This window comes from Phaseolus vulgaris, chromosome 5, assembly GCF_051622355.1.
Source record: "Phaseolus vulgaris cultivar YP4 chromosome 5, ASM5162235v1, whole genome shotgun sequence".
NCBI classification, from domain to species: Eukaryota; Viridiplantae; Streptophyta; class Magnoliopsida; order Fabales; family Fabaceae; genus Phaseolus; species Phaseolus vulgaris.
Window position 1 is genome coordinate 225,431 of NC_143502.1, and position 24,406 is coordinate 249,836.

Genomic DNA, 24,406 nt, shown 5'->3' on the forward strand with positions numbered 1-24,406 from the left:
TAGTTTCTCTCTTGAATCCTAATTTATTTTTTAATATATTATCACTTAATTAGATTTATTTATTTTATTGTATTCATTGTGATCCCTCTTAAATTATTTTTAATCAATTAAATTTGTACGATCAAACTAATTAGTTGTTGAACTCGTGTGATAATAAGATTTTAACTCTTTGTATGATCAACCTTAATTTATATTATTAACTGAATGAAGCACGTGATCCCATCAAATCCAAAAATTTCAATACCTAACCCTAAGTATCACAAACTCTAACAAGAAAATTCACTTATAAGATAGAAAAAAAAGAGTCGTTCATAAAATGCCATAATAATAGCTTAATGTCTTCATACACAACTATTTTTTAATTATTGTTCTAGCAACATAGATGGTTATATATGATAGAATCATCAATACATATATATATATAATAATATAAGTATCCATATATATTATATATTGAAAAAGAGAATTTAAAAGAGATGAGTTGGTCTAATAATGAGCAATCGAAGAAGAAGTAGTAATAATGCATTTAGCCGTAGTTGGCTAATATTATATATTCATGACCTGCATTCACCAAAACCAACAAACCATTATCATTCAAATTGATCACAAGTTTCAAAATGATCAAAAGCTGCAAATGATGTATGAAATGAAGAAAATGATGATAAAGGAACATACCCAAGATGAAGAATCTTCTTGTCTGACTGAGGGTAAACAGATCCACCCTCCATCATGTTTGGATTGAAGAAGTTACGAGAAGCCAATGCCTGAATGGCATTCAGCTCTGGTCCAGAAACCATGTTTACTTGCTGAATCCTCTCAACGTCAGTTATCTGAAAATTTTCAATATTCTTCTCTTGTCAGAACAATTTCATCTGTTTAATTAATCTAGGAAACTGAATCAACTTACCTTAGTCCGAAGGCAAAGATTTTCGTTTTCCAGTTCAATTTCCTATGCATGCATGGTATTAGTTAGCAGTGAGATTAATGAAGATAATAGCTACAAATTTTGGCTAATGAAGGTTCAATGAATTACCCTTTTCTGGAAGTATTCAATTTCTGCCAGTAGCATCTCATGCTGTGTAGTTAGAGAAAAAGGGAAGAAAGTAACAAGACATTATTAGCAAATAGAGAGGGCAACAAGATTCGATCACTCTATGCATAATAATCACTATGAGAAGCTTAAGATTAATCTTACTTTCTTAGATCTGATTCTAGTGATTCCTCTTTCAAGTCTATTCTCCAACTGCTTAAGTTCCTTCACAGTCAATGTGCTTAAAGCATCACCCATTAGGTGCCTGCAAAATATGTCATGTGTGGATCAATGAATCAAACAACATACATGTCATTTGATTAAGAGAAGAAGAGAGATGATAATAATAAAAAATCACCTGTTTGAATTTTGCAGCATCTGTATTTGCTGTCTCAGCTTTGCAGATTCTTGTTGATAATACTGTTTTACAATGACACACAAGACTATAAGTAATTCAATTTCATTAACAGTGATATTAATGAGATGAAAAGTGCATGAAACTACCTGAGCATTGATTTCTGTCGTAGTGCTGGTGCTTGAATGATCTGAACATGCCTTTTTGTACCTCTCAATTGTTGATCTTATGCTGCAATCACAAACGCCAACATACAAAAAAAAATCATGTACTAGGAGTTGATCTTATGCTGCATAATTCATTTTTCTACATTCACAGATTCTTGTTTTCAGACATTTTTAGACCTGATTTGCTCATTCAACTATAATTATATTAAATTCCTTTAATAAGGGAAGTTTTTTTCAACTTCACTAATCTGATTCACTAATTATGATCACTAATTGGTTACACTAAATAAAGTACATGCTAATAATCAGTCTGAAAATATCACATCTTTCATAACAATACGTTATGAATATATGTTAACTTTAAAACAATATAACACTCCAATTTTAAAGACCCTAACAACGTGCTTCAAATTCCATTTCACAACGTTATAAACCCTAGAAAGACTTCGTGATGTGCACAAGAACACAGGTGATGGTTGAACAATGGTGTGTGCTTATTATTCTGATGATCTGATGGAGAATAAAGGATTTCGTGTTCGAGCCGAAAACAAACATACATAATAACAATCCACATTTTTTATACAACTACAATACAATCACTAATATTATTATTTTAATCATATTATTTAATTATAAATTTATCATTTATTATATATATTTATATCTAAACTGAGTTATAGAGTTATATCAGAATTTTCAAAAGCATATTTTCTCTTAGTGATTTTAATGTCTTTCTTCTCTAATTTGAATACCACCTCTAATGTAAGTAGAATGGTCACGTTCCACTTCATTACTGTTTTTCTCTTTTTATTTGTTCCTTTTCATGCAATTTTGTTTGATCCGTACGCAGTTAATGTCTCACCCTAAAGGGAAGTTTCACTCATAGTTTGTTATTGTATTTAGCTATGATATTCTTAACAATCACAACAAAACAAAATATATCTATCTATCTATCTATATATATACTAACTATGCGTATCAAGATCTTAAGCTGCAACTTCTTTACTTTTTAAGTTCATCATATCTTTGAAAAGAAACTTGGAATCTTTATATTTTGAAGAGAATAGATGAAAAAAAACTTGTAGGGGACAAACGTACAATCATCTGCACATGAAACTCGCTTTTTTCTTGTCTTCCTTTCAGAACTTAACCTGACGAGGGAGTGAAACTAAAAGGTAGAAAAATACATGAAGGGACAGAGAGTGTGTGGATAAAAGAGAAGAGAAAAAAGTGAGTTGCTTTCACTGAAGAAGGCAAAGAAGTTTGAGGAAGCAAATTGGATATCAGAGAAATTTGAATCGAGCACAACTGATTTATTGACCCAAACTTTTTCATTCACTTTTCTCTCTCTCTCTATGCATATATATATATATATATATATATATATATATACATACATACATATACACATGCATGCATGCACAGATTCTGATGTGTTATCACTCAAAAGGAAAGAAATAGATGAGCATTGTGAAGCAGAGGTTGGCTCATTGGATCTCATCTGACTCACTGATACAAACTCAGTGTCTCTTACAACTTTGTTGGCCAGCATAGTAGGTGAGTCCAATTATACACATAATTAATATAATGCTCACACCCATTATCATCTTCATCATTAATTGTTATGGATGGTGTAAAGTTACAACAACTAATTACTTTTAAGAACCAATATGGTGCATCAAACATAAATTCATAGTCTAGAATAGTAATGCTAGTAGTGTTTTCAAATATGTGATAGTGTGTAGTAGTATAAGCTGTAAACAGTGTTACTGAAAAATAAACTATAGTTTCAAGTTCCACTGTAGAACCTAATTTATATTAAAAAAATAAAAGAAATATAATTAAAATAATAATATTTTACCATGCACCAGAATTTTAAAATAAAATAATATTAATATTAGATGTGAAATTATAATGGTTGTGTTGGAAATCTAAGGAAAGTACAGTGTTTGACTATTTTGATGCAAAGGGAAAAAGGTATAAGGTTTGAGAGAGAAGCAAACCCTAACTAAGGGGAACTGAAAGAATCACTCTCTGTCACTTCAACATGAACAGAGAAGAAGGAAAGACAAGTTATGATATCTCCACAAGTACAAGAAGAAAAGAAAGTAAGTGTACCGTTACAAGGTCTGCTCTGAGTCTTTGGTTACTTACAAGGGACTGAAGTTGCAGGTCCACCTTATCATTAAATCATCACTATACTACACATGCATGCTCCATAGCCATTTCTCTCTTTAATTCCTTCTTCATTTCAAGCTTTTACAAACATTAATGGGGTGGATCACTTAATTCTCTGAGCTGGTTGCAGTGAAACCCTTTAATAACTATTTATTCTGGTTTAAATATACGCATGTTTGCACTTTGGATTTCATAGATTATCGTTTTAGAATGTTCTTAATATGCTTAATAATTTAGTTATAGAGTTTTTTTTCATAACAACGTAAAACTGATACACAAATACATATTACTGGTATTGATTTACGTATGACTTCAACAAATGGAAGGTGAATAAACTATGGTAAAGTATATACCCTAATATTTATTGGCTACTAATACACATGATTAACAAGATTTTGGAAGAAGCATTTGCCTGAAAATGAACATTAAAGGTTACAAATTAGAAGCTTCTAATTATAATAATAAGAGATAATAAGTTAACCTTATAGTAATGAGTGCTTTTAATGCATTAGTTAAGGAACGTATACAGAATATTAAATACGCTTAACCCTTAACCACCAGTTAGCATAAACCCTAATTAATTTCCTAAACCTAAATATTTTAAGTTTTTTATTTTTCCTATTTTGTAAAAATGTTGTTTAGGGGTGTCATTGTTTCACTGGGTCACGTTTGAATTTTGCAGATCTACGCAGTCTGACAGCAATAATGCAAGTTATTGTACTAATGGAATCATTAATTAAGCATTTTAATTACAACAGATAGTTCCAATTATTATAGTTGAGCTTCACAGAGAAAAAGAAGAATCTGCAAAGTCATGCAAAGTGTAGACATGTATATAATGATAAAGGAAGAGAAAATGGAGGGAAGAAGAAGGTAAAACACTGACTTGTTGTTTGAATACTCATAGAGTCTGCCACGGCTGGAGAAGACAATGAGAGCCACTTCTGCATCACACAGCACTGATAACTCATAAGCTTTCTTCAGAAGCCCGTTTCTTCTCTTGCAGAAGGTTACCTGCCGATTTGTGGTGTTCTCAATCCTTTTGATTTCAATCTTTCCTCTCCCCATTCTTCAACTGTTCCTTCTCAAAACAAACCAAGGGAATCATCAACTTATATATAAACTTAAACACCAGATCATATCTTTATAACATCAAACACCTCCTACAAAACTAGATCTGATCAAATCCAGGTTAGATCTTACTTCCACAAAACTTCAAAATTAAGGAATTATATATAACTTAGAGAAATACATATTTTTTTATCTATCAGTAAGAAAGAATAAAGAAATAAAGATCAGCAACCCTTATACATACCTAACCCGTCCAAAAACTAGAGAAACACATATGATATATGAGAAGTTGTGTGTGGTTTATATTTGTAAATATACCATGTGGCTAAATAGGGTAAAGGCAGATGTATATTGTTTTAGTTTGAGATGAAAATGAAGAGCAAGATCTAAGATAATGAACAAGATTTGGAGATGGTGCAGGTGTAGCCCCTTTGATGAAAGAGCAGGTTAAGTTACAAGACTTTTCCTTCATCGGTGTTTTTGTTTGTATCTATGTATATGTATGTGTCAGTGTTCCTCTCTTTCTTTGCCTATATATGAAAAACAACAAAATCCACCCACTCCCTCCAGGAGCAAGCAAGCAGAAAGAAACCCTTGTGATTTGTGAGGTGGATCTTCTCAACTCACAAAGAGACCCTTTTCTTGAAACACAAAAATATGCAGAAGAATAGATGACCCTTGAGAGATGAAATATTCCATTTTTTTTCTTCTGTGAAGCAGAAAGAAAACTTGGAAAGTGATGTGGTTGTGAGAAAAAAGAAGGGTTGGTTATATGAAGAAGAGAAAAGAGAATGAAAATAATAAAATGAGAAAAGAAGCAGAGAGGTGGCTAACCTGTGTCTCACTCCGGCAAGTTCAGCTTTCGGAAAAATTTGTAATCCCAAAGAAATCAAACTGCACTATAGACTTTGTTCCACTTCCATCCCCTCCTATTTATAGCCCTTTCTTTGTTTGTGTATGTTTGAAAGGAGTGCATGAGAGAGAGAGAGAGAGAGAAGGTGTGAAGAAGGAAAAAGGAGGAGCTAAGCTGGAATGGTTTTTTGCCCAAACCATGCACTCGACATCGATGTTTTAGCTAAACAATGCATCTTTCCAGGTGCAAATTACCACCATAAACAGCAACTTTTGTTTTGCTTTTACATTTTCAATTTTCTCCACCTCTCTCACCATGACGTAGTAAAAATGAAACCCTCAACTTCAAGGGCCATTCAGTAAAATCCCCTCTCCTCTTCTCTCCTCCATCATCATCAACATTTTAACCTTTCACTGTTACTCTAAATTTCTACTCTCTTCTCTTCTCTTCTGTCTCCACCACACTCCATATATATATATATATATATATATATATATATATATATATATATATATACCACTTAATATAACATTATTTATCAACATTAATTAATCATAAATGTTAAAAGAAAGTAGGTTGAAAGAGAGAAACAGTTAAGATAAAAAATTTTAAAAAAAAAGATAATTTGAGATAACTGAGAGTTTTTTTTTTATCTGATATATAATAGGAAATTTTTCTATTAAAAGTTTTCTAGGTTTGACAACTAACAGGCCCTACAGATCTAGAGAATCTATCATTTTCAGTCTAATAAATTCTGTAGGTGCCAAATATTCGGAATATAATACAATTTTTAGGGTTAATTTGAAAATTTGAACACATAACACAGACAATCCTACAAGGTGCAGAAATTTGTTGTATCACTCAATTTTTACTAACTAATATTTTCAAGGATGATTTGTAATTTTAGTTCCATATTTTGTAAAATTCTTGTGATTTTAGTTATTTATAACTTTTTAATAAAATTATGATGATCTAACTTTTAATTATTCGTAATTTTATTCAATTTTTAGTTCAGTTATTTGTAAAAAAAATAAAATTTTTTAGACATTATAGAGATGAAAAACATATGATTACTTACAGCTTTTCTATATCATTGAAAATGATAACAATTGCATGGTTAGTGTTACAAATATAATTTGAGATTGATTCAATATATTTTTAAAAACATAAAATTATGAAAAATTAAAACTTAAAGTATCAAAATTGCATAAAACAAAATTATACTTAAATTAAAAATTAGGAATTAAAATTACAGAGAAACAATGTTAAGAACCGAAATTGCCAATTTTATAAAATACGGGAACAAAAATTTGAATTAATAAGTATGTTTTTAATTTATAAAAAATAATTAGCTATATATTATATAAAGATTGATCGTAAAATAAGGATAATTTTACAAGAAAAAAGAGAGGGAAAAAATAACAAAAGAAAGGATATAAAATTATATTATTATTATTTTATACTTTGAAAGTACATATTTACTAATAAAGTTGGACATTCCCATATATTAATTTTGAAATCTCATTCTTTTGTTTTTTCTTCTTATCGGAAAAAAACGACAAATATATAATTATATAAGGGTATCAACCCATATTCGAGAGACATGTTTACAAACTTTTATATCAAGCTATTTTTTTTTTATCAATATATATGTAAGATTTATTTTTTATTAACTATTAAAACAATTAATATTATTTCTATGCACCAATTTTTTATCAACCCACATTCACCAATGCATAATCATTAGACACTAAAAAGTGAAACTCTCCAAATGAAAAAAAAATTTACATTATCATTAAATTACAAATTATCCTGAAAAGTGGTTGATTAACTTTTGTTGTAATTATCTTAAAAAGCCTACCAACAATTATTTCTTATCAGCCATCGAATTAGTATTAAACTTATAATAAATACTTGAAAATATATAATTGTATTTTTTTTCTTACGAAAGTTAGTAAAACCAAGAGAAGACTCACCATATATATGCAAATAATTGTATTTTTAAAGAAAATGTTAAATATTTTAACTTTATCTTAGATAAAATAATCCTAAAATACTTTGTATCAGGTTTTGATGTATAGGAAAACCTCTTATACGATGTGGGGGTGTAAGTGGAATAAGTAGGTGCTCCGAGTAGAGTTTTATTGTTTTTTTTTATCTTTAGTATTTTCAAATATATCACAATTTTTATTTTTAAAAGGTAACTGTATTTTGAATATTTTTCTCAAGTATAAATCATATATTGACTTAAAATATAAGACTATTATATTTATCTTTAATCTTCATTAATTGATAAGTTTTTTCAATTTAGAGATGGAATTTCCATAATCTCATCTCCAAAGGAGTATCGAGGAGATCCTCTTGTAGTTACTTGAGTATGAACTAAAATGTAGTCATATGATCCGATCTTTTGACTATTGCTGACCTTTACGCCCTATAAACATAAGGGATGGAGACAGTGGTGTCGGTCGAGAGTAGCTTGGAGTTTCTATCTCCCCTGAGAGACAACTTGGCTCATACAAGGTGTTTGGATTCTTTATCTAACTTTATCTTTATTTGGAGATTTTACCACTTTATTGTGTTCATCTTCTCTTCGCTTCATTTCTTGAGTGCAACTAACTCATTTCTAAGTTCAACCAGTAATATTGTCTCACTTGCGTGGTTCTCTTGTATAACAAGTAATTGTTGTCGTTTGTTGCTCATTATGTTCTTTGATTTATACCATATAATATTTGAGAATTCACTTAGAGACTTCATGGTGGATGTTAATGATTTTTATAAAGACGAAGATTACTCTAGAATACCTTCTCTCATATGATATATGTGTTGTTCTTCTTCCCTATGGAGTCTAAGATGCATTCTCCATTCCTCTTGTAAGGAGAGTGGATATATATACATATATAAAACATTTTGATTCTGAAATGAAATGATTACCCAAAGCATGAGTCCATTAGCCCTATATTATAAATGATAGTTGGTTATTGAATCTAGAAGGTTGAATGATAAGAAATAGTTACATAGTGGAAAAGGAGTTCCTAAAGGTAGAGATTTGATGAATGTAGTGGGAAATTGAGTGCACAAGTGTTGCTGTGTGGTTGGTGGAAAGTGCCACACTCATAATCATATTACAACCGACCAAATACTCCAATGGGCCTGGGCCTGGGCCTGCCCACTCTTTAATGTGTTTCTGCTACAAGAGAGGATTGCTTACTTATTATGCTTTTCAAAAGTGGTTTTTGTAAATATATAGTTTTATTTTTTAATATATAAAAATATTATACTCTTTTAATATATACTCCAAGATCCAATTTTAAATGAAAAATTCTTCTTTATATTTATTGTTTCATTCAATTATTAATTTGACATGTTCCTTGATTACTCTCTGTGTGGACCTTCATCTGCTACTTTAAGAAAAGTCTCAACAATAAAGATAATACATTCTTTTCATATTAGATTGTAATAATAAATTTAATTTTGAACCCTAATGTCTCAAAAAAAAACTAGTTGAATTGACACTCAATGTGATTACATAGTTGGATTAATGATTAATCAAAACAAAATCCATCAATTTTGGTAAGGAGTTTTGAGTTCTAAAAAAATTAAGAACTTGGTAAGAAAAATTAATGAAAAAAGAAATTAGCTTCTTAATTTATTCATTGGTATTATATAAGGTGTCAAATTATTAGAGCTTAACAATAATCTATTATAACACTTTAACTTAGAGATCAAATGAAAGAGAGTAAATATTTTTTGTTGATTGTTTTTTCAAGATAAATGTCATTCTTTTATACTAATTCATCCAAAACTAAGTTCAATTCTACTTTGCAAAAATCACAAAGAGTTCATTATATAAAATTATTCATGATTATCTACTAATATCTCCTTGAAATTAACCCATATTGTACAACGTTTCTCCAAATTAAATACACAAAATCTCTTCGTAAAATTTTGAAGGATTGGAAGCAAATTTTCAAAAGGGAGGATATGAAAATACTATTATGCTTATTTTTGTAGCCCAAGTTTGCAACTTGAACTTGAAGGATCAAAATTTTGCTCAAAATTGTTTTCTATTTAAAAGGAACACCAATGTCACTCCACTCCATGTTAATTACGCTGAAAAAAAAATTCATATTAATTATTTCATAATTCATTTTGGATAAAAAAAATTATAAAGTTTTTTTTTTTAATTGTTCACTCCTCAAAAAGTTAGGGTGAGAGTATTAGATTTGGTGGTCGGTCCGTCAACCTTTCATCATTTAGATAGAGCAGGTCAATTTTTTAAATCCGTCAAGTTATATTGGTTTGGTCCGTCTAATCCATAAATCCTATTACAAAATGAATTACCAATTTCATACTGTATAATTTAAATGAGTAAACCTGACTTGACTTGTTTTTTTCATATTACAAAGTGGACTTTAAGTCTAACTCAATCCCATAAAACTGGCTCATAAGGTTGAGGTTTGCACCCACTTATATATGTGGGATCTCCAACACACTCCCTCACACCGAGACTGCCAACTCGTGCGTGGGAGTATATATTATGGGTGGCCCGATAGCGGTCCGATAACGGGTGACACGATAAGTTCAACACAAACACTCGCTAGGATATGATCGAAATGACTATGATACCATATTACAAAGTGAACTTTAAGCCTAACTTAACCCCATAAAACCGACTCATGAGGTTGAGGTTTGCACCCACTTATATATGTGGATCTCCAACATAACAGCTGGTAACAATTTTAATCTTCTCTCACTTTTGTTGTTGTGATATATTTTAGCCATAAAAAATATTTTTTTTTTCAAATTTTCTGCATGTGTTATGAGCACTAACTTTTGCTCAATTGCATAGCATAATGGTAAGTATTTTTCTCTCTCACGAGGACTAGTTCTATCCGCAAAAATGAAGCCATAAACTTCTTGTGAGAAAATCACAAATGCATAACATCGTCAAGTAATAAAGATTGAATTCTTAAGGACCAATTTTTTTTTTTTAATTTATAATCACCACAATAATGCAAAGTTAAAACAACCGCAAGAATAATTAACTTTGAGGATTGATTTATAAAGAAATAATTCAAAGAGAAACAATAATTAAAACAAGAAAAAGCTTAAATTTTGAGATTAATTAATTGATAAGAAAAATTTCAGGCTTAAGCTATTCTTTTAACAAGAATTATTAGTTCTCTTTAAAGGTAAATTTATATATATAGTATGAAGGTGTATTACTTTCAAGGTATAACTAAGTTAATTTAAATATATATTAATTTATATATTTTTTGAATAATTAAACATACTCTCATTGATAGTTGCGAAAACTGTTGACATAAGTAAAATGAATAAAAAGAAATAAATGAATTAAATATGAATATTTATTAAGGGCTAAGAGTTAATTGTAGAATAAAAAGAGTAGTTGTGAATGATGAAAAGAAATAAAATGGAAAAATTATGAAAACTCTTATCTTCACTCTAACAAGTTAAACATTTGTAACCTTCACACACAGAACTCGAAGGAGAGTACTTCCATAAGAAAGTGGAAACCTCTTAGGTGATTTTAAGCATATATTTGTAACTTCACATTATCCATAACTTCATCACTCTAATTCTACAACTCACTCTCTTTCTTTCACTATGCGTTATCGTGTTTTTATTCTCTTAGTCAAAACTCCACCAATTTACAATCTTTCAAATTTTCTTTTTCATTAAAGTGTTTTTATGCTGTTATTTAAGTTTATCTGTACCGGTCAGTTTGTTGTTACAGTTTCGGTCAAGACCGATCCCAGCTTTCGTGCGTTGGTGGGTCTTCGAGATTCTTTGATGACCTTGGTGGGTCTTCGAGATTCTTTGATGACCTATGTTGTGTTGAAGGGATGTCTATATGAAAAGACAGCTCTATTTCTCGACCGAGACCATAACACATAAACAGATGATTAATGACTAATCAAAGATTAAACATTAAATAATGTATTTTTAATTACAGATTAAATCTTTAATAAGACCCAATAACAAAGAGTTCACAATAATTATATAAATAAACACAAATCTTAAAGGATCGGGTACGTCATCATCTAGTACTAAACATATTGAGTATCAAATGTTGAAGTTTGACTTGAATGTCGGAGTGCCAAAGTTTAACTTGAACGTCGGAGTACCTTTTGTAAGTACCATCCGAAGCTGGAGTTCACAGAGAAAAAGAATGAAAAAGATGAGATGTAAGAAGAGTTAGCTGACCAATCGAAAAAGTTGAATACTTCTTTTGATTTCAAAATTTCTTCATTTTTTACATAAATTCATAGATTTTTTTTTTCTTTAACCATTATAATTTGAAGCAATTCAGTCTTAATTGTTAATATATCATCACTGAAGATTGAAGATGTGAGTTTGGCATTGAGTGTGCAAGAATAATGTGGGATAATGTTGTTACCTAACCCTAGAGTTTGGATTTGATGGTCAAGAAATAGTGATATAAAAAAAGGGCCACGCGACATCCACATTTGTGAGTCAGATTTAAATAATGGTGAAACGAGGCCCTCGCGATGCCTTCCAAAATAATGTTTTTTTTTGTTCCACGCACATTACTATTGGGGACTCAACCAACTAAATCACACTAACTATTTTAATTTCAAGAAAATAATATTAATGATTTAATGTTATATTAAATAATAAATTTTAAATACCCATGTGTTTTAATACTTAATATATCATATGATGATGTGATTTGCAAGTAGGAAGTTTATGCACTCTGAGTTCAACCTATATACGAACAAAAACACTTAACAATATAGTATTGGAATTCATGAAGATTAGAGACTTAGTTATATATTATAAAATATTTATTATTTTAAAAGTTTATCCTCATTTATATATTATAAAATATTAATCTTAATTTTTTATAAATTTTTAATACTTTTAGAAAATTATACTCACGTATATAAAATATTAGTCTTTAATTTTCATGAATTTCCAACACTTTTTAACATATTATTAAATGTTTTTCTTGGTATATTGGTTCGTGCATAAACTTCCTATTTACCTTACAAATCACATCACATGATATATTTAGAGAAATATGACAAATGTATAGTGTGATTTGATTTATATATAACAATTAAATTTGTAATTAAATGATATGGAAAACTATTAAAATAATAGTATTGTAGATTGTAATTTTTGTAATTAAATTATATGAAAAAATATTAAAATAATAGTATTGGAGGTTGTAATATTTGTAATTAAATAATATAAAAAAATATTAAAATAATAGTATTGAAGGTTATATGTGATTGTATAAAAAAAATATGATTGTCAATATATATATTAGTCTGATATATTAAGTATTAAAAAATAACTCTTAATACTATTATTTATATCTCATCATTTAATTACAAATTTATTTTTATTATATATATTTATTTTTAAACTTATTGATTTGTGAAAATATCATTACTCTTTTCCAAAAATAAAAATGTTTTTTAATTTGAATAAAATTGAAGATGAAAATAAGATGGAGTATATAAAGGAATGGAAGCATGGAGAGTGAAGAAGAAGAAGAGTGAAGAAGAAAGATGGGAAGAAGCTACACATACACTTACCACAAGGAAACGCTTCAAGAATGGTTGCCACTCACCAGAATTCACATACTCATACACTTCATCGGAGTTCTCTCCCTCTGTTACTACCGCATATCGCACCTCTTCCTCCACCCACCGTCACCGCCGTGGATACTCATCACTGCCGCCGAGGTTCTTCTCTCCGTGCTCTGGTTCTTCAACCAGGCCTTCCGCTGGCGCCCCGTCTCCCGGACTCCCTTCACCGACAAGCTCCCGCGGGAGGACAAACTGCCGGGCCTCGACATCTTCGTCTGCACTCTCGACCCCGAGAAGGAGCCCACGCTGCAGGTCATCGACACGGTTGTCTCCGCCATTGCCATGGACTACCCCTCTGATAAGCTGGCCGTGTATCTCTCCGACGACGGTGGTTGTCCGGTGACGCTGTACGCCATGAGAGAGGCGGGTGCATTCGCTCGGGAGTGGGTTCCCTTCTGCCGAAAGTATGGGGTGAAGTTGAGGTGTCCCAGGGTGTTCTTCTCTCCCATGGGAGAAGATGATGAACACCTTCTTCACCAAGATGCAGGATTCAAGGCTCATCGTGACCTCATCGAGGTACCCATCTTCTTCTTCTTCTTCTTCTTCTTCTTCATCATCTTCTTCTTCTTCTTCTTCTTCTTCTTCTCACTCTTCGCTTTCCTCGGAGATCAACATCACGTATACGTCACTTTGAATTTCATGAGTTGGACATGAACTTAGAGTGTTGTTTGTTTCTTGGTTTAGTGCTGCTGAAATAGTATTGAGCTGAAGGGTGTGTTTGTTTGGTACTGTTGTTTTTCAGGGTAAATACGAGAAAATGCAGAACAATATCGACAAATTTGGTTCAGACCCAAACAATGTTCGTATTGTGAGCGACAGGGCCCCACTTATTGAGGTATAATCCTTCTCCTCCAAACTCTGTTCTACAATTAAAATACGTGTTCCCAAAATTTAAATCCAAAATATGTTCGAATAAAAAATTCTGAAAATTATTTTTATTTAAGATTATTTTTATTATTTTTAATGACAAATTGGGTGCTTATTGGTATGGTGTGAGGGAAAATTTGCATAGATCACTTCACTACTTTTGTGATATGTGATTTGGCTTTGACTTTTCAACATATACTTACATAATTTAAACCACACTTAATTACTACATATTTTACATTTAACCACCATATATAGATATTATGTTTTACGGTTTATATAAATTTTTCATCCATTTTACTCTTAATTTTTGTGTCCTTTACTTTACTGGTTCTTCAAGTTACAAATCGATAAAAAAATAAAATTTTAAAAATTAAAATCAAAATGTCTTCCCTAAAAGTTTATGATAGAATAATACATTTTAGATTTTTTTTTTTGAAATTTCATTACTCTATTGGAAATTGAAGAGATTGGTCAAAATGTGAAAATTAAAATTTTTATGGTATAATAACATAAAAAGTCATAAATTAATGGAAATCTAGTGATAAAAGTATAGTATTAAGACTTAAAACTTCTTAAAAATAAAGGTTGACACTTGCTTTGAGAGCTCTCTAACATCTATCAGATCTAATTTAATATTATTGTATGAGGAGGTATACTCATTTAGTTTATTATTTTTTTAATTAAAAAATGTTAAGCTACCATTAGAAAAAAAAAATTATTGGTTGCTAAATTAGTTTTTAAATTTCCATTACTTATAAATAGTTTTTAAATTGGTATCTAATTAGCTATTAAGATTTTTTTTTATCAAATTTAGAATCTAAATAATAAATAATGGATAGTTAAAACATTGGTAACTAATTAGATACCAATTTAAAAACTATTTATCAATAATAGAAATTAATTTAAAAACATAACTATTTTTTTTTTTTAGTTTCTAAATGGTCTTTAATTTAGTCACTCTAACGACTAATTACTTTTTGTCTCTAAAATTGATTTTTATTTGATGATTTCCTTCTAGTGTTATAAATCATTTTATAATTTTTTTATTAAAAATAAATATTATTAATAATTTTTTTAGTATCTAAAATAATATTTAATTTAGTTAATATAATGATTAATTATTATTTTTATATTTATTTTAAAAAAAAATTTGTTGGATGGCTTAATTCCAGTAAAAATTGTTTACTGAATAATCTCAGTTGATGCAACCATTGGTTTGTGAAAGATTTCTTGAATGATAGATTGAGTGAACCAGAGGATATGCAAGTTATGGTTTTGAGTGGTTGAATATGCAGCCTTTGCAATGAATGATAGAACATGATCAAAGTTTTGGTTGTTAGTGGAAGAGAAACAGAAAAAACTAATGAGTATGTGTTGTGTTCATCAGATCATAAATGAGGAACCAGGATTGCCACTTCTTGTTTATGTGTCTCGGGAAAGAAGACCATCTCTTCCTCACAAATTCAAAGGAGGAGCTCTCAACACATTGGTGTGTAGTCTACTAATTCAATTTCATCATCTCTTCTCTTTTATCAGTTTCTTGCTTCATTAATTTCAACTGTGGTTTTGCAGCTCAGAGTCTCTGGTTTTATCAGTAATGCACCTTATTTTCTGGTAGTGGATTGTGATATGTATTGCAATGATCCAACATCTGCCAAACAAGCCATGTGCTTCTTCCTTGATCCTCAAACCTCCAAAGACACTTCATTTGTTCAATTCCCTCAAATGTTTCACAACCTTAGCAAAAAGGACATCTATGACAGTCAAACCAGAACTGCTTTTAAGGTAATAATCACACATACAAACAAACAAAAAAACCATTAGGCCCTTTTGATTTCCTTTGTTCCCTTTTGTTTCATCACTTGTGTAGTGAAATTCTGTACTTTCTTTTAGACAATGTGGCAAGGCATGGATGGACTAAGAGGTCCTGGTCTTTCTGGCAGTGGCAATTACTTGAGTAAAAGTTCGTTATTATTTGGAAGTCCTAACCAAAAGAGTACGTAATTATGGCCTCTACAAGGTTTAACTTTTTATGTCACATTCCACTAAAGAAATTTGATCTAATTTTGCAGTTTGTGTGTTGTTTTTTAATCTATGATTGCAGATGACTATTTGGCAGATGCAGAAAAGTACTTTGGCAACTCTACTGGGCTCATTGAAACAATGAAGGTGATGCGTGGACAGAAAACTAGCAAAAAGAGCATTTCAAGGGAAGAAATGTTAAGAGAAGCTCTTGCAGTGTGCTCCTGTTCCTACGAAAACAACACAAAATGGGGTACAGAGGCAAGTGTTGATGATATGCATAAAATTCTCGTCATTATCTTTTATCCACAAGTGTACATTTTATATCTATATTAAAGAGGGAGAATTAGTTATGATTATTGATGATTTGGTTGGTACATGCAGGTGGGATTCTCATATGCAATCTTACTAGAGAGTAGTGCAACAGGGTATATTCTTCACACCAGAGGATGGAGATCAGTTTATCTTTACCCCAAAACACCATGTTTCTTAGGATGTGCCCCCACTGACATCAAGGAAGGCATGCTTCAACTGGTCAAGTGGCTGTCTGAACTTCTCTTGCTTGGTTTCTCCAAATACAGCCCTTTCACTCATGGATTTGCAAGCATGTCCATAATCCATTCCTTCACTTATTGCTTCATCACAATGTCATCCTTATATGCTATTGTCTTCATCATATACGGCATTGTACCTCAAATATGCCTCCTCAAAGGAATCTCTCTCTTCCCAAAGGTATATTTCCTATACCAATAATATGTAACATAACGAAGATATCAGTCCATGTGATGATAGATGATTGTTTTTACTTGAGATTCAGATGTGAAGTTGTGAAAAATGAGATGGTTTGATTTGTTGATGTTATGACAGGTGACAGAGCCTTGGTTTGCAGTGTTTGCATTTGTGTATGTATCCACTCAGGTTCAGCATTTGGTTGAGGTTGTTTCTGGGGAAGGGTCTGTGGCAATGTGGTGGGATGAACAAAGAATTTGGATTCTGAAGTCAGTGACTAGCATATTTGCAATCATAGATGCAGTGAAGAAGTGGTTGGGGCTGAACAAGGTGAAGTTCTCCTTGTCAAACAAAGTAGTGGACGAAGAGAAGGTGAAGAAGTACGAGGAAGGTAAGTTCGATTTCCAAGGTGCAGCTGTGTTCATGGCTCCAATGGTTCTGTTACTCATAATCAACATTGTTGGGTTCTTTGGTGGGATATGGAGAGTGTTCAATGAGAAGGATTTTCAAGAAATGTTTGCTCAACTTTTCCTAGTCACTTATGTAATGCTTCTCAGTTATCCCATTTTTGAGGGCATAGTAACCATGAAAAGCAAGAGTGAGTAGTGAAATTTTGTCATAATAATAGCCTCATTCAAGAGTCTATGTTGCATTTGTATCTTGTAATCAAATTGCTTAATAACATCTTCTCACTCTAGATTAATCTACTAGTTTATTGCTTAGTTACCAATGACTAAGTGTCACCATTATTTTTCTAGAAGAATCTTGCTACCTTAACAACCCTCTTTCTAGCACTATCAATAATGAGCTTTGACATGATTATTATTTTTTAATAAATATGAGTGACATTTTAATGAAAATGAATAAAGGGTTTTTACAAAATTTGAAAATTTATTCTTATTTTTTGTTTTTCTTTCTTTTTCTATCGGGTATTCCCTCTTACGATGGTGGTTATTTCACTTTTTTCTTGATAGTCCTTCATATATAGGATGATTATTTAGTATGGTGTTCGATCAGTGTACAAGATTTTTACATGCACTCTTATCCTTTCTTTCATTCAATCCTTTCGATATGAGGTTGTTTTCAAGTTCAGACTAAGTAAAGAATCAAACACTCCTCCTCCTAGTTTCGATTGAACCATGAGTCAAGCACTCCTCAAACGAACATCCAAGGACTCTACATCAAAAAAAAAATTATACTTAAACTTGGTGTCTTCTATATTTTCCCAATACATTTTTGTGGATTTTAAAATTTTAATTATTATTTTTAATAATAAATAAAAGTAGAAGAAGTGTAATTGGTATACTATACAAGTGATTGACTAGCTCTAAAACAAGTGTCTATAAAAACTAGAAGAGAATTTGTTTTGTGTAAAAATGTTGCAAATACACCAATACCATTGATATGCCATTTTTATCAAAGATATTATTTTATTACGTAACTTTTAAGAAATCTTGAAGCATTTTATACTGAACATACCTATGAAAATGGTTAACAACACAAAATTTGAATGGCATTTGTTGGGAGAAGATGACCACACAGTAATTGCATTCACGTGTGTCTTTCTTTGCCTTTCCAAATAGTAGAAATAGGCTTATGAATTCACTTGTCAAATTATTTAATGAATTAGAAGAATTTAAAACAAAGTTGAGAAATTACAACAGAAACTCCAAATTAAAATTTTGTTAAGTATTCAATTATTATAAATGAGAATGAGAATGTATTAAAAAATATAATTCAATATCATTTTATTAAAAAATATAAATGAGAATTTTTAATGTATATTTTAAAATTAAAAAGTTGTGACATTTAGCATTACTTGAGCAAGTTCAGCGCAATTTTCACTTTTTTTCTAATAAGACTCAATCGCTGTTTGTTATATATGTCTTTTGGCCAATCTGAGAAAAAAAAACAGAAATTTAATGACAAATTTAGTTAGTTTAAACCAAAATAATCAATTAGAGTAACTAATTTCAGTACAAAACTTTTATGGAGTCTACTTTTTGTTTTGAAGTGTTGCTTAAAATAATTTAATTTCCTCATAAAATTAATTTACTTCTTGAAATATGAGTTTATGTTTTTAATAAAATCTGTTTATCTCATAAAAATTATATTTGCATTAATTATTATCTTAGAATAAATTTTATCGTAATATTAATTGTGTCAAATCCTCTTTGTTAATTTCGCACGTTTCTTGTAATTGTGGTGTATGAATTTGAAATATTTGTTGAATTTTTAGAAAAATTTGAGGAATATATGTATGAATAAAAACTCTAATTTCTATGAAATATGCGAATATGAGAATCACTATGATTTATGTGTATATTGATATTTTTGGAAAAGTAGAATGATTTTCTAGTTAAATAGTAAGTTTTTACTGGCAGTAAAATTAAGAATGATTTTCTGGTTCAATAATAAGTTTTTACTTGCAGTAAAATTAAGGATAGGTTCTTTCTTCTTGCACCTCCATATTTTACCAGGCATCTCTATAGGTTAGGTGAAAAAACTATTTTGTCCTTAAAAAAATACTTTAGGAATCTACAATCTAAAAGTATTTTTTTTTCTATTTACACCTCCTGGATTCTACAATTCAAAAAGTATTTCTGGATACGAAAATAACTTCTGAATTCTATAGAATCTGGAAGGTAATTTCGGATCTTCCAAAATGTACAATCCATAATACTCCTACTATAATATGCATTCCAGATTGTACAATCTAGAAAGTATTTCTGGATCCAAAAATACCTTTTAGATTGTACAATCCATAATGTAATTTAAAAATGTAAGGATTGTACAATCCATAAGATATTTTCAAATCCTGACTTATCTTCTAGATTGTACAATGCATAATAAATATTATAGTAAGAAATGTTACAGGTTTTAAGAGAAAAAAAAAAGTGAACGAAAAATCTAGGATTGGAAGTAAAAAAATATATGGAGGTGTAGGGAGAAGGTATGAATGTTTAGGGAGAATTCACCTATAACTAATTTCATTAAAATTAGTAGGGCCATCAAATAAAATTTCAATTTTTTTTATTTCATTATTGTGTTATATCTGTTTTAAGATTTCTATGAACTTTTTTCTCTCTGAATTTGTTGGGAATAATTATTTTTAAGATAGAAAAAAGATCTTTTATTGTTATGGCTTAGAGTTTTATTTAAAATTTATATGATTTGAAGTTCTTGAATTAATAGCATTAAGTAATGACAGTCCAATGAAGTTAGTTTTGGAATGAATAGAGAAAAGGTAGATGAATTAGGAGAAGAAGAAGCATGTTGTGATAATAGCAGAAACAACTGAGTAAGCTGATAAATAAATGACAAGAATTGATGGATGAAGAATTGGGAATGTGATGAAACTTCATTTCACCAACCATAACCACAAACTTCCAATTATTAATACCATACTTTGGATTTCCTTCCATTGTTTCAAAGAAAAAATTCTACTTTCCTATGCATCAAAACTTAAACTTTATCATAGATATACATTTTTAAGGATAATTTTAAAAAAAATACACATTATGTATATAAAAAAAATCATGAACAAATGCAGTAATAACTGGTTTGACTTTATCTTCTGCAAACATGTAGTTCACATGGGAAACAATTCTAAGTAAAGTTTTTATATACATTATCCTCAAGTCCCCACAGAGACAGTCACGGAAAAATAGTGAGAGAGGGTGCTTGAATGTGTGTGGAAAATTCATGAAAGTAGTAAATAAATGGTACCAGTTGAGTGTTTGAAATGGCCTGCAACAATGTTGGATGCTTCAATATGTATGCATAATTACTGCAAGGTAGAGAGCAGGTGAATGTATTGATTGTGTTTCAACCACCGCCATTTGCCATCATGTATTAAATCCTCTTCCCTCTCCTTTCAAAGCCATGTCAACTTGTTTCTGTTCTTTCTTACAGATACCCTCTCTTCACTCTCTCACACTTTTATGGCTAAGTTTGGACTGTCCCCATTCTTGGTGCTTTTCATGTTGCTTAGTGCAGTGATAGGCCAAAATGGGAGTGGGAGAGAAATGGTGCCTGCCATGTTCATATTTGGTGACTCTCTCATTGACAATGGCAACAACAATAACATTCCTTCCTTAGCTAAGGCCAACTATTACCCTTATGGCATCGACTTCAATGGAGGCCCTACTGGTCGCTTCTCAAATGGCTACACCATGGTTGATGAAATAGGTATACCCTCTCTCCCTTATCAACTCTTTTTTTCTTTTTCCAACTGCAAGTCACATGACAAAAGCAAAACTAGATTATGTGGTTAGTTCGTTTGAGTCCAAGCAAATAGAATATGCATTAGTGTCATTTTCTAATAAGAGTATGAGACTACTCACTATTCACAAATTATTGCACCCTCTTCTCTTGGCATTGACTACTCTTGCAAGCATAGGAATTAAGAGCAAAAGCTTTTGGAATGAAGCATAATTTTCTACAAGGAAAATTATATATATCAGTCAGTCATGTTCATGTTGAGTTAGGCTTAAAGTACGTGCTTAATTTGACTAGTTAATCACAAATTTCAGATTCCTCTCTTTATAACCGATTGTTGAGACAGATTTCGAAAGATAAAGTAAAGCAGTTGAATTGTTCATTTTCTTTTCCATTATCTTTTTGGCACAAAATTGTCTTTTGAGGACATGCTGCCAATTTTATCACCTTTGCCATGAACTTCTTACTTGGGAAGCCTACCAAGGCTACCATCAATGAGGTGAATAACTGCTATACACCTAACGACCTATGTCTTGGCTACAGGCTATTAATTACATGAAGTAATTGCTTGCTGTAAATTTCTATTTTCTCCTACAATGGGAATTCTACTTTGTATGTGGTTGGTGTATGTAGCAAAAAGGGTAGATAAACTTGTGTCATGGAATTTTCTTGCAGTAATGATGCATTAAAGAGGATATGAAGGCTCCTCCTATACTTTTAGCTACACACACATCCCTTGAACCAGAAAAATACTTGTGTGGACAGACTCTCAGCCTACCCAAGTTGGTAGATTAAACCAATCAATAACACATTGTCACCTCCTACTTAATAATAGTAATATAAACCTTTGTTAGTGTAACATGATAAATAATTAGTGTTAAGTAGACTTGAGGAATATATCCTCTCACCTATCTTGTGTAGACAGAACCTACAAGTTTTTCTCACTAGACTGTAATTAAGATATTCTTGTTAAGCACTCATATGATTTACCTTAACAGTATCCCTAGTGATTTTGAATAATATGTACAATTTCAACTGAATTTGAGTCTGATGTGTTCATATTAATGCAGCTGAACTGCTTGGACTTCCCTTGATTCCTGCATACTCAGAAGCCTCGGGGAATCAAGTGCTTCATGGAGTAAACTATGCTTCAGCTGCTGCTGGAATCCTTGATGCCACTGGCAGAAACTTTGTGTGTAACATCCATTCATCATTTAGCTACTAATTGTCATTTAGCTACTAATTGTCTTTTTATGATAATTGACATTCAGCTGCTTTTCAGTATTTTAAAGAAACATCAAAACCTCAATTTTAGAGTTGTTTTTTCTATTTTCACTTTCCAACTCATTGATTAAAACACAATAGGTAGAGGCTGAATTAGAATGGATTCTCTTTGAGCAGGTTGGGCGGATACCATTTGATCAGCAAATAAACAACTTTCAGAACACATTAAATCAAATAACTGGGAATATTGGACCAGACAATATGGCTACAGAGCTTGCACGATGCATATTCTTTGTTGGAATGGGCAGCAATGACTACCTTAACAACTACCTTATGCCTAATTACCCCACCAGAAATCAGTACAATGGACAGCAGTATGCTGATCTCTTGGTTCAAACGTATAGCCACCAGCTCACAGTAAGATTTCTTAGTTTTTGTCAGTTAATTTTGAGAAACAATTAATTGTTCATGATGACATGTGTTATAGAGGCTTTACAATCTTGGAGCAAGGAAATTTGTGATTGCTGGACTGGGGAAAATGGGGTGCATTCCAAGCATTCTGGCTCAAAGCACGACAGGAAGCTGCTCTGAAGAAGTGAACATGCTAGTGCAACCCTTCAATGAAAATTTGAAGACCATCTTGGGAAATTTCAATGCTAATCTACCTGGTGCCAGATTCATATTTGCTGACAGTTCCCGCATGTTCCAGGACATCCTTCTCAATGCAAGATCTTACGGTATGAATGAACCAAAACACAATACTGCATTGCAGCACAAAATCACAGAAATAAAACTTAGTGGTGTTCATTCTTTTGCTCTTATAATTGGTCTAGTTTAGCTCTTTTCAATGAACATTTTCAACATGTCTTTCATGATGAGACTCATAGTTAACTTGCCTTCTGTGTAGGGTTTAGTGTTGTAAATAGAGGGTGCTGTGGCATTGGAAGAAATAGAGGCCAAATAACATGTCTTCCATTCCAAACACCATGCCCTAACAGAATTCAGTATGTGTTCTGGGATGCATTCCACCCAACAGAAGCAGTGAACATTCTGATGGGAAGAATGGCTTTCGATGGGAACCTCAATTTTGTTTATCCAATAAATGTAAGGCAACTTGCTGAGCTATGAATTGAGCCTCTTAAGTGGGAATCTCGCCATGTCACTGTCCCTTATAGCTTCAATGATCAAGTTTACATTATTAATTACTAGAAGTGTGTGGAACAACAAATTTAGTATAGGAATCTATATGATAGTCAGAATGGCTTCAATGTACTGCTACCTACATTTACAATCACAACTGTCATATGAATTAGTGCTTACCTTCTCTTTTTGTCTATTTTTATTATAATATGGTAATTGAATATTGCTCTTTTCTTCAGACATTTTAACCAGATTTATATATTCTTGATGATCACTGGAACAGTGTGTTGAAATTAGCTTCCTAGACAAATGTATAGGCTTTCCATCGTTATCTTTGGTAATTTTAGTAGTACACGTGCTTGTTAGCATTAAACTCAAAGCCGTCATCAGTTTTATTTTGAAATTGAATAGTCAATAGTTATTATCTTTAATTCTAGTTTTTTAATGTCATTTATATTATGATTTTAAATGTAATTTATAGTATAGTTTTATGAAAGAGAAGGTAGAATTTGAGAAGTCTATTGTAAGACTATTAAGAGAGATTGTATTCTCATTTGAAAAGTAACACTTGAATAAAAGTTATATTCTTTATTCACAAGAATATCTTGTTTTGTTTTGTTTCACTTAATATATTTTTTTCTTTAGTATTTTATTCCTTTATTTTGCTGTCTACCTTTTATTCCTCAACACCAACCAACAGTGTTTTAAAATAACCATCAGTCATTGCTTGAGTTTTACTAGTGCAAGAGATACTTAAGGATCTTCATTGTATTTAGAAGGGAATTCTCTCAAAGAAATTCTTTGTAAAATCAATCCAAGTCTGATCATTGGTTCTGAGAGTGAATTAAGCCTAAAAAAATGTATATCCACATTTCAAAGACATGGTGCACATTTCTACTC

At 31.0% G+C, this 24,406-nt stretch overlaps 3 protein-coding genes across 9 annotated transcripts; 2 read left to right on the top strand and 1 right to left on the bottom strand.

Annotated features, from left to right (window-relative positions):
* Nucleotides 1-283: 283 nt before the first annotated feature.
* Nucleotides 284-5,775, bottom strand: STK (K-box region and MADS-box transcription factor family protein). 4 transcript variants are annotated; one of them, XM_068642596.2, is made up of 9 exons: nt 5,636-5,775; nt 4,617-4,805; nt 1,535-1,616; nt 1,389-1,450; nt 1,196-1,295; nt 1,034-1,075; nt 908-949; nt 676-830; nt 284-561 (listed from the first exon to the last, which is right to left on the bottom strand). In XM_068642596.2, exons 2-9 carry the CDS (start codon nt 4,796-4,798, stop codon nt 555-557), a joined length of 672 nt encoding a protein of 223 aa, XP_068498697.2. In that variant the 5' UTR covers nt 4,799-4,805; nt 5,636-5,775; the 3' UTR covers nt 284-554. The 4 variants fall into 4 exon arrangements, with proteins under 4 accessions (XP_068498697.2, XP_068498696.2, XP_068498699.2 ...); XM_068642595.2 differs by having other exon boundaries at nt 4,617-4,811; XM_068642598.2 differs by lacking the exon at nt 5,636-5,775 and adding an exon at nt 5,046-5,511.
* A 7,311-nt stretch (nt 5,776-13,086) lies between these two features.
* Nucleotides 13,087-17,624, top strand: LOC137834570 (quillaic acid 3-O-glycosyltransferase CSL1). The gene is made up of 8 exons (XM_068642599.2): nt 13,087-13,816; nt 14,043-14,135; nt 15,558-15,659; nt 15,743-15,955; nt 16,064-16,166; nt 16,275-16,453; nt 16,577-16,924; nt 17,060-17,624. The coding sequence occupies exons 1-8, from the start codon at nt 13,220-13,222 to the stop codon at nt 17,525-17,527; spliced, it is 2,103 nt and encodes a 700-aa protein (XP_068498700.2). The 5' UTR covers nt 13,087-13,219; the 3' UTR covers nt 17,528-17,624.
* Nucleotides 17,625-20,563: 2,939 nt separating this feature from the next.
* Nucleotides 20,564-23,744, top strand: LOC137834571 (GDSL-like Lipase/Acylhydrolase superfamily protein). Of its 4 annotated transcripts, none has more exons than XM_068642602.2 (6): nt 20,564-20,718; nt 20,837-21,112; nt 22,213-22,334; nt 22,544-22,783; nt 22,854-23,103; nt 23,274-23,744. In XM_068642602.2, the coding sequence occupies exons 2-6, from the start codon at nt 20,866-20,868 to the stop codon at nt 23,492-23,494; spliced, it is 1,080 nt and encodes a 359-aa protein (XP_068498703.2). In that variant the 5' UTR covers nt 20,564-20,718; nt 20,837-20,865; the 3' UTR covers nt 23,495-23,744. The 4 variants fall into 4 exon arrangements, with proteins under 4 accessions (XP_068498703.2, XP_068498702.2, XP_090159045.1 ...); XM_068642601.2 differs by having other exon boundaries at nt 20,573-20,729; XM_068642600.2 differs by lacking the exon at nt 20,564-20,718 and having other exon boundaries at nt 20,792-21,112.
* The last annotated feature ends 662 nt before the right edge of the window (nt 23,745-24,406 follow it).

Coding starts and splice junctions, on each gene's coding strand:
- STK (XM_068642596.2), bottom strand. CDS start 4,798: ATGGGGAGAGGAAAGATTGAAATCAAAAGGATTGAGAACACCACAAAT. Junction 1,451..1,534: donor CGACAGAAATCAATGCTCAG/GTAGTTTCATGC, acceptor ATTGTAAAACAG/TATTATCAACAAGAATCTGC. Junction 1,296..1,388: donor ATGCTGCAAAATTCAAACAG/GTGATTTTTTAT, acceptor CATATTTTGCAG/GCACCTAATGGGTGATGCTT.
- LOC137834570 (XM_068642599.2), top strand. CDS start 13,220: ATGGGAAGAAGCTACACATACACTTACCACAAGGAAACGCTTCAAGAA. Junction 15,956..16,063: donor AAACCAGAACTGCTTTTAAG/GTAATAATCACA, acceptor ACTTTCTTTTAG/ACAATGTGGCAAGGCATGGA. Junction 16,925..17,059: donor GAATCTCTCTCTTCCCAAAG/GTATATTTCCTA, acceptor ATGTTATGACAG/GTGACAGAGCCTTGGTTTGC.
- LOC137834571 (XM_068642602.2), top strand. CDS start 20,866: ATGGCTAAGTTTGGACTGTCCCCATTCTTGGTGCTTTTCATGTTGCTT. Junction 22,335..22,543: donor ATGCCACTGGCAGAAACTTT/GTGTGTAACATC, acceptor CTCTTTGAGCAG/GTTGGGCGGATACCATTTGA. Junction 22,784..22,853: donor CGTATAGCCACCAGCTCACA/GTAAGATTTCTT, acceptor CATGTGTTATAG/AGGCTTTACAATCTTGGAGC.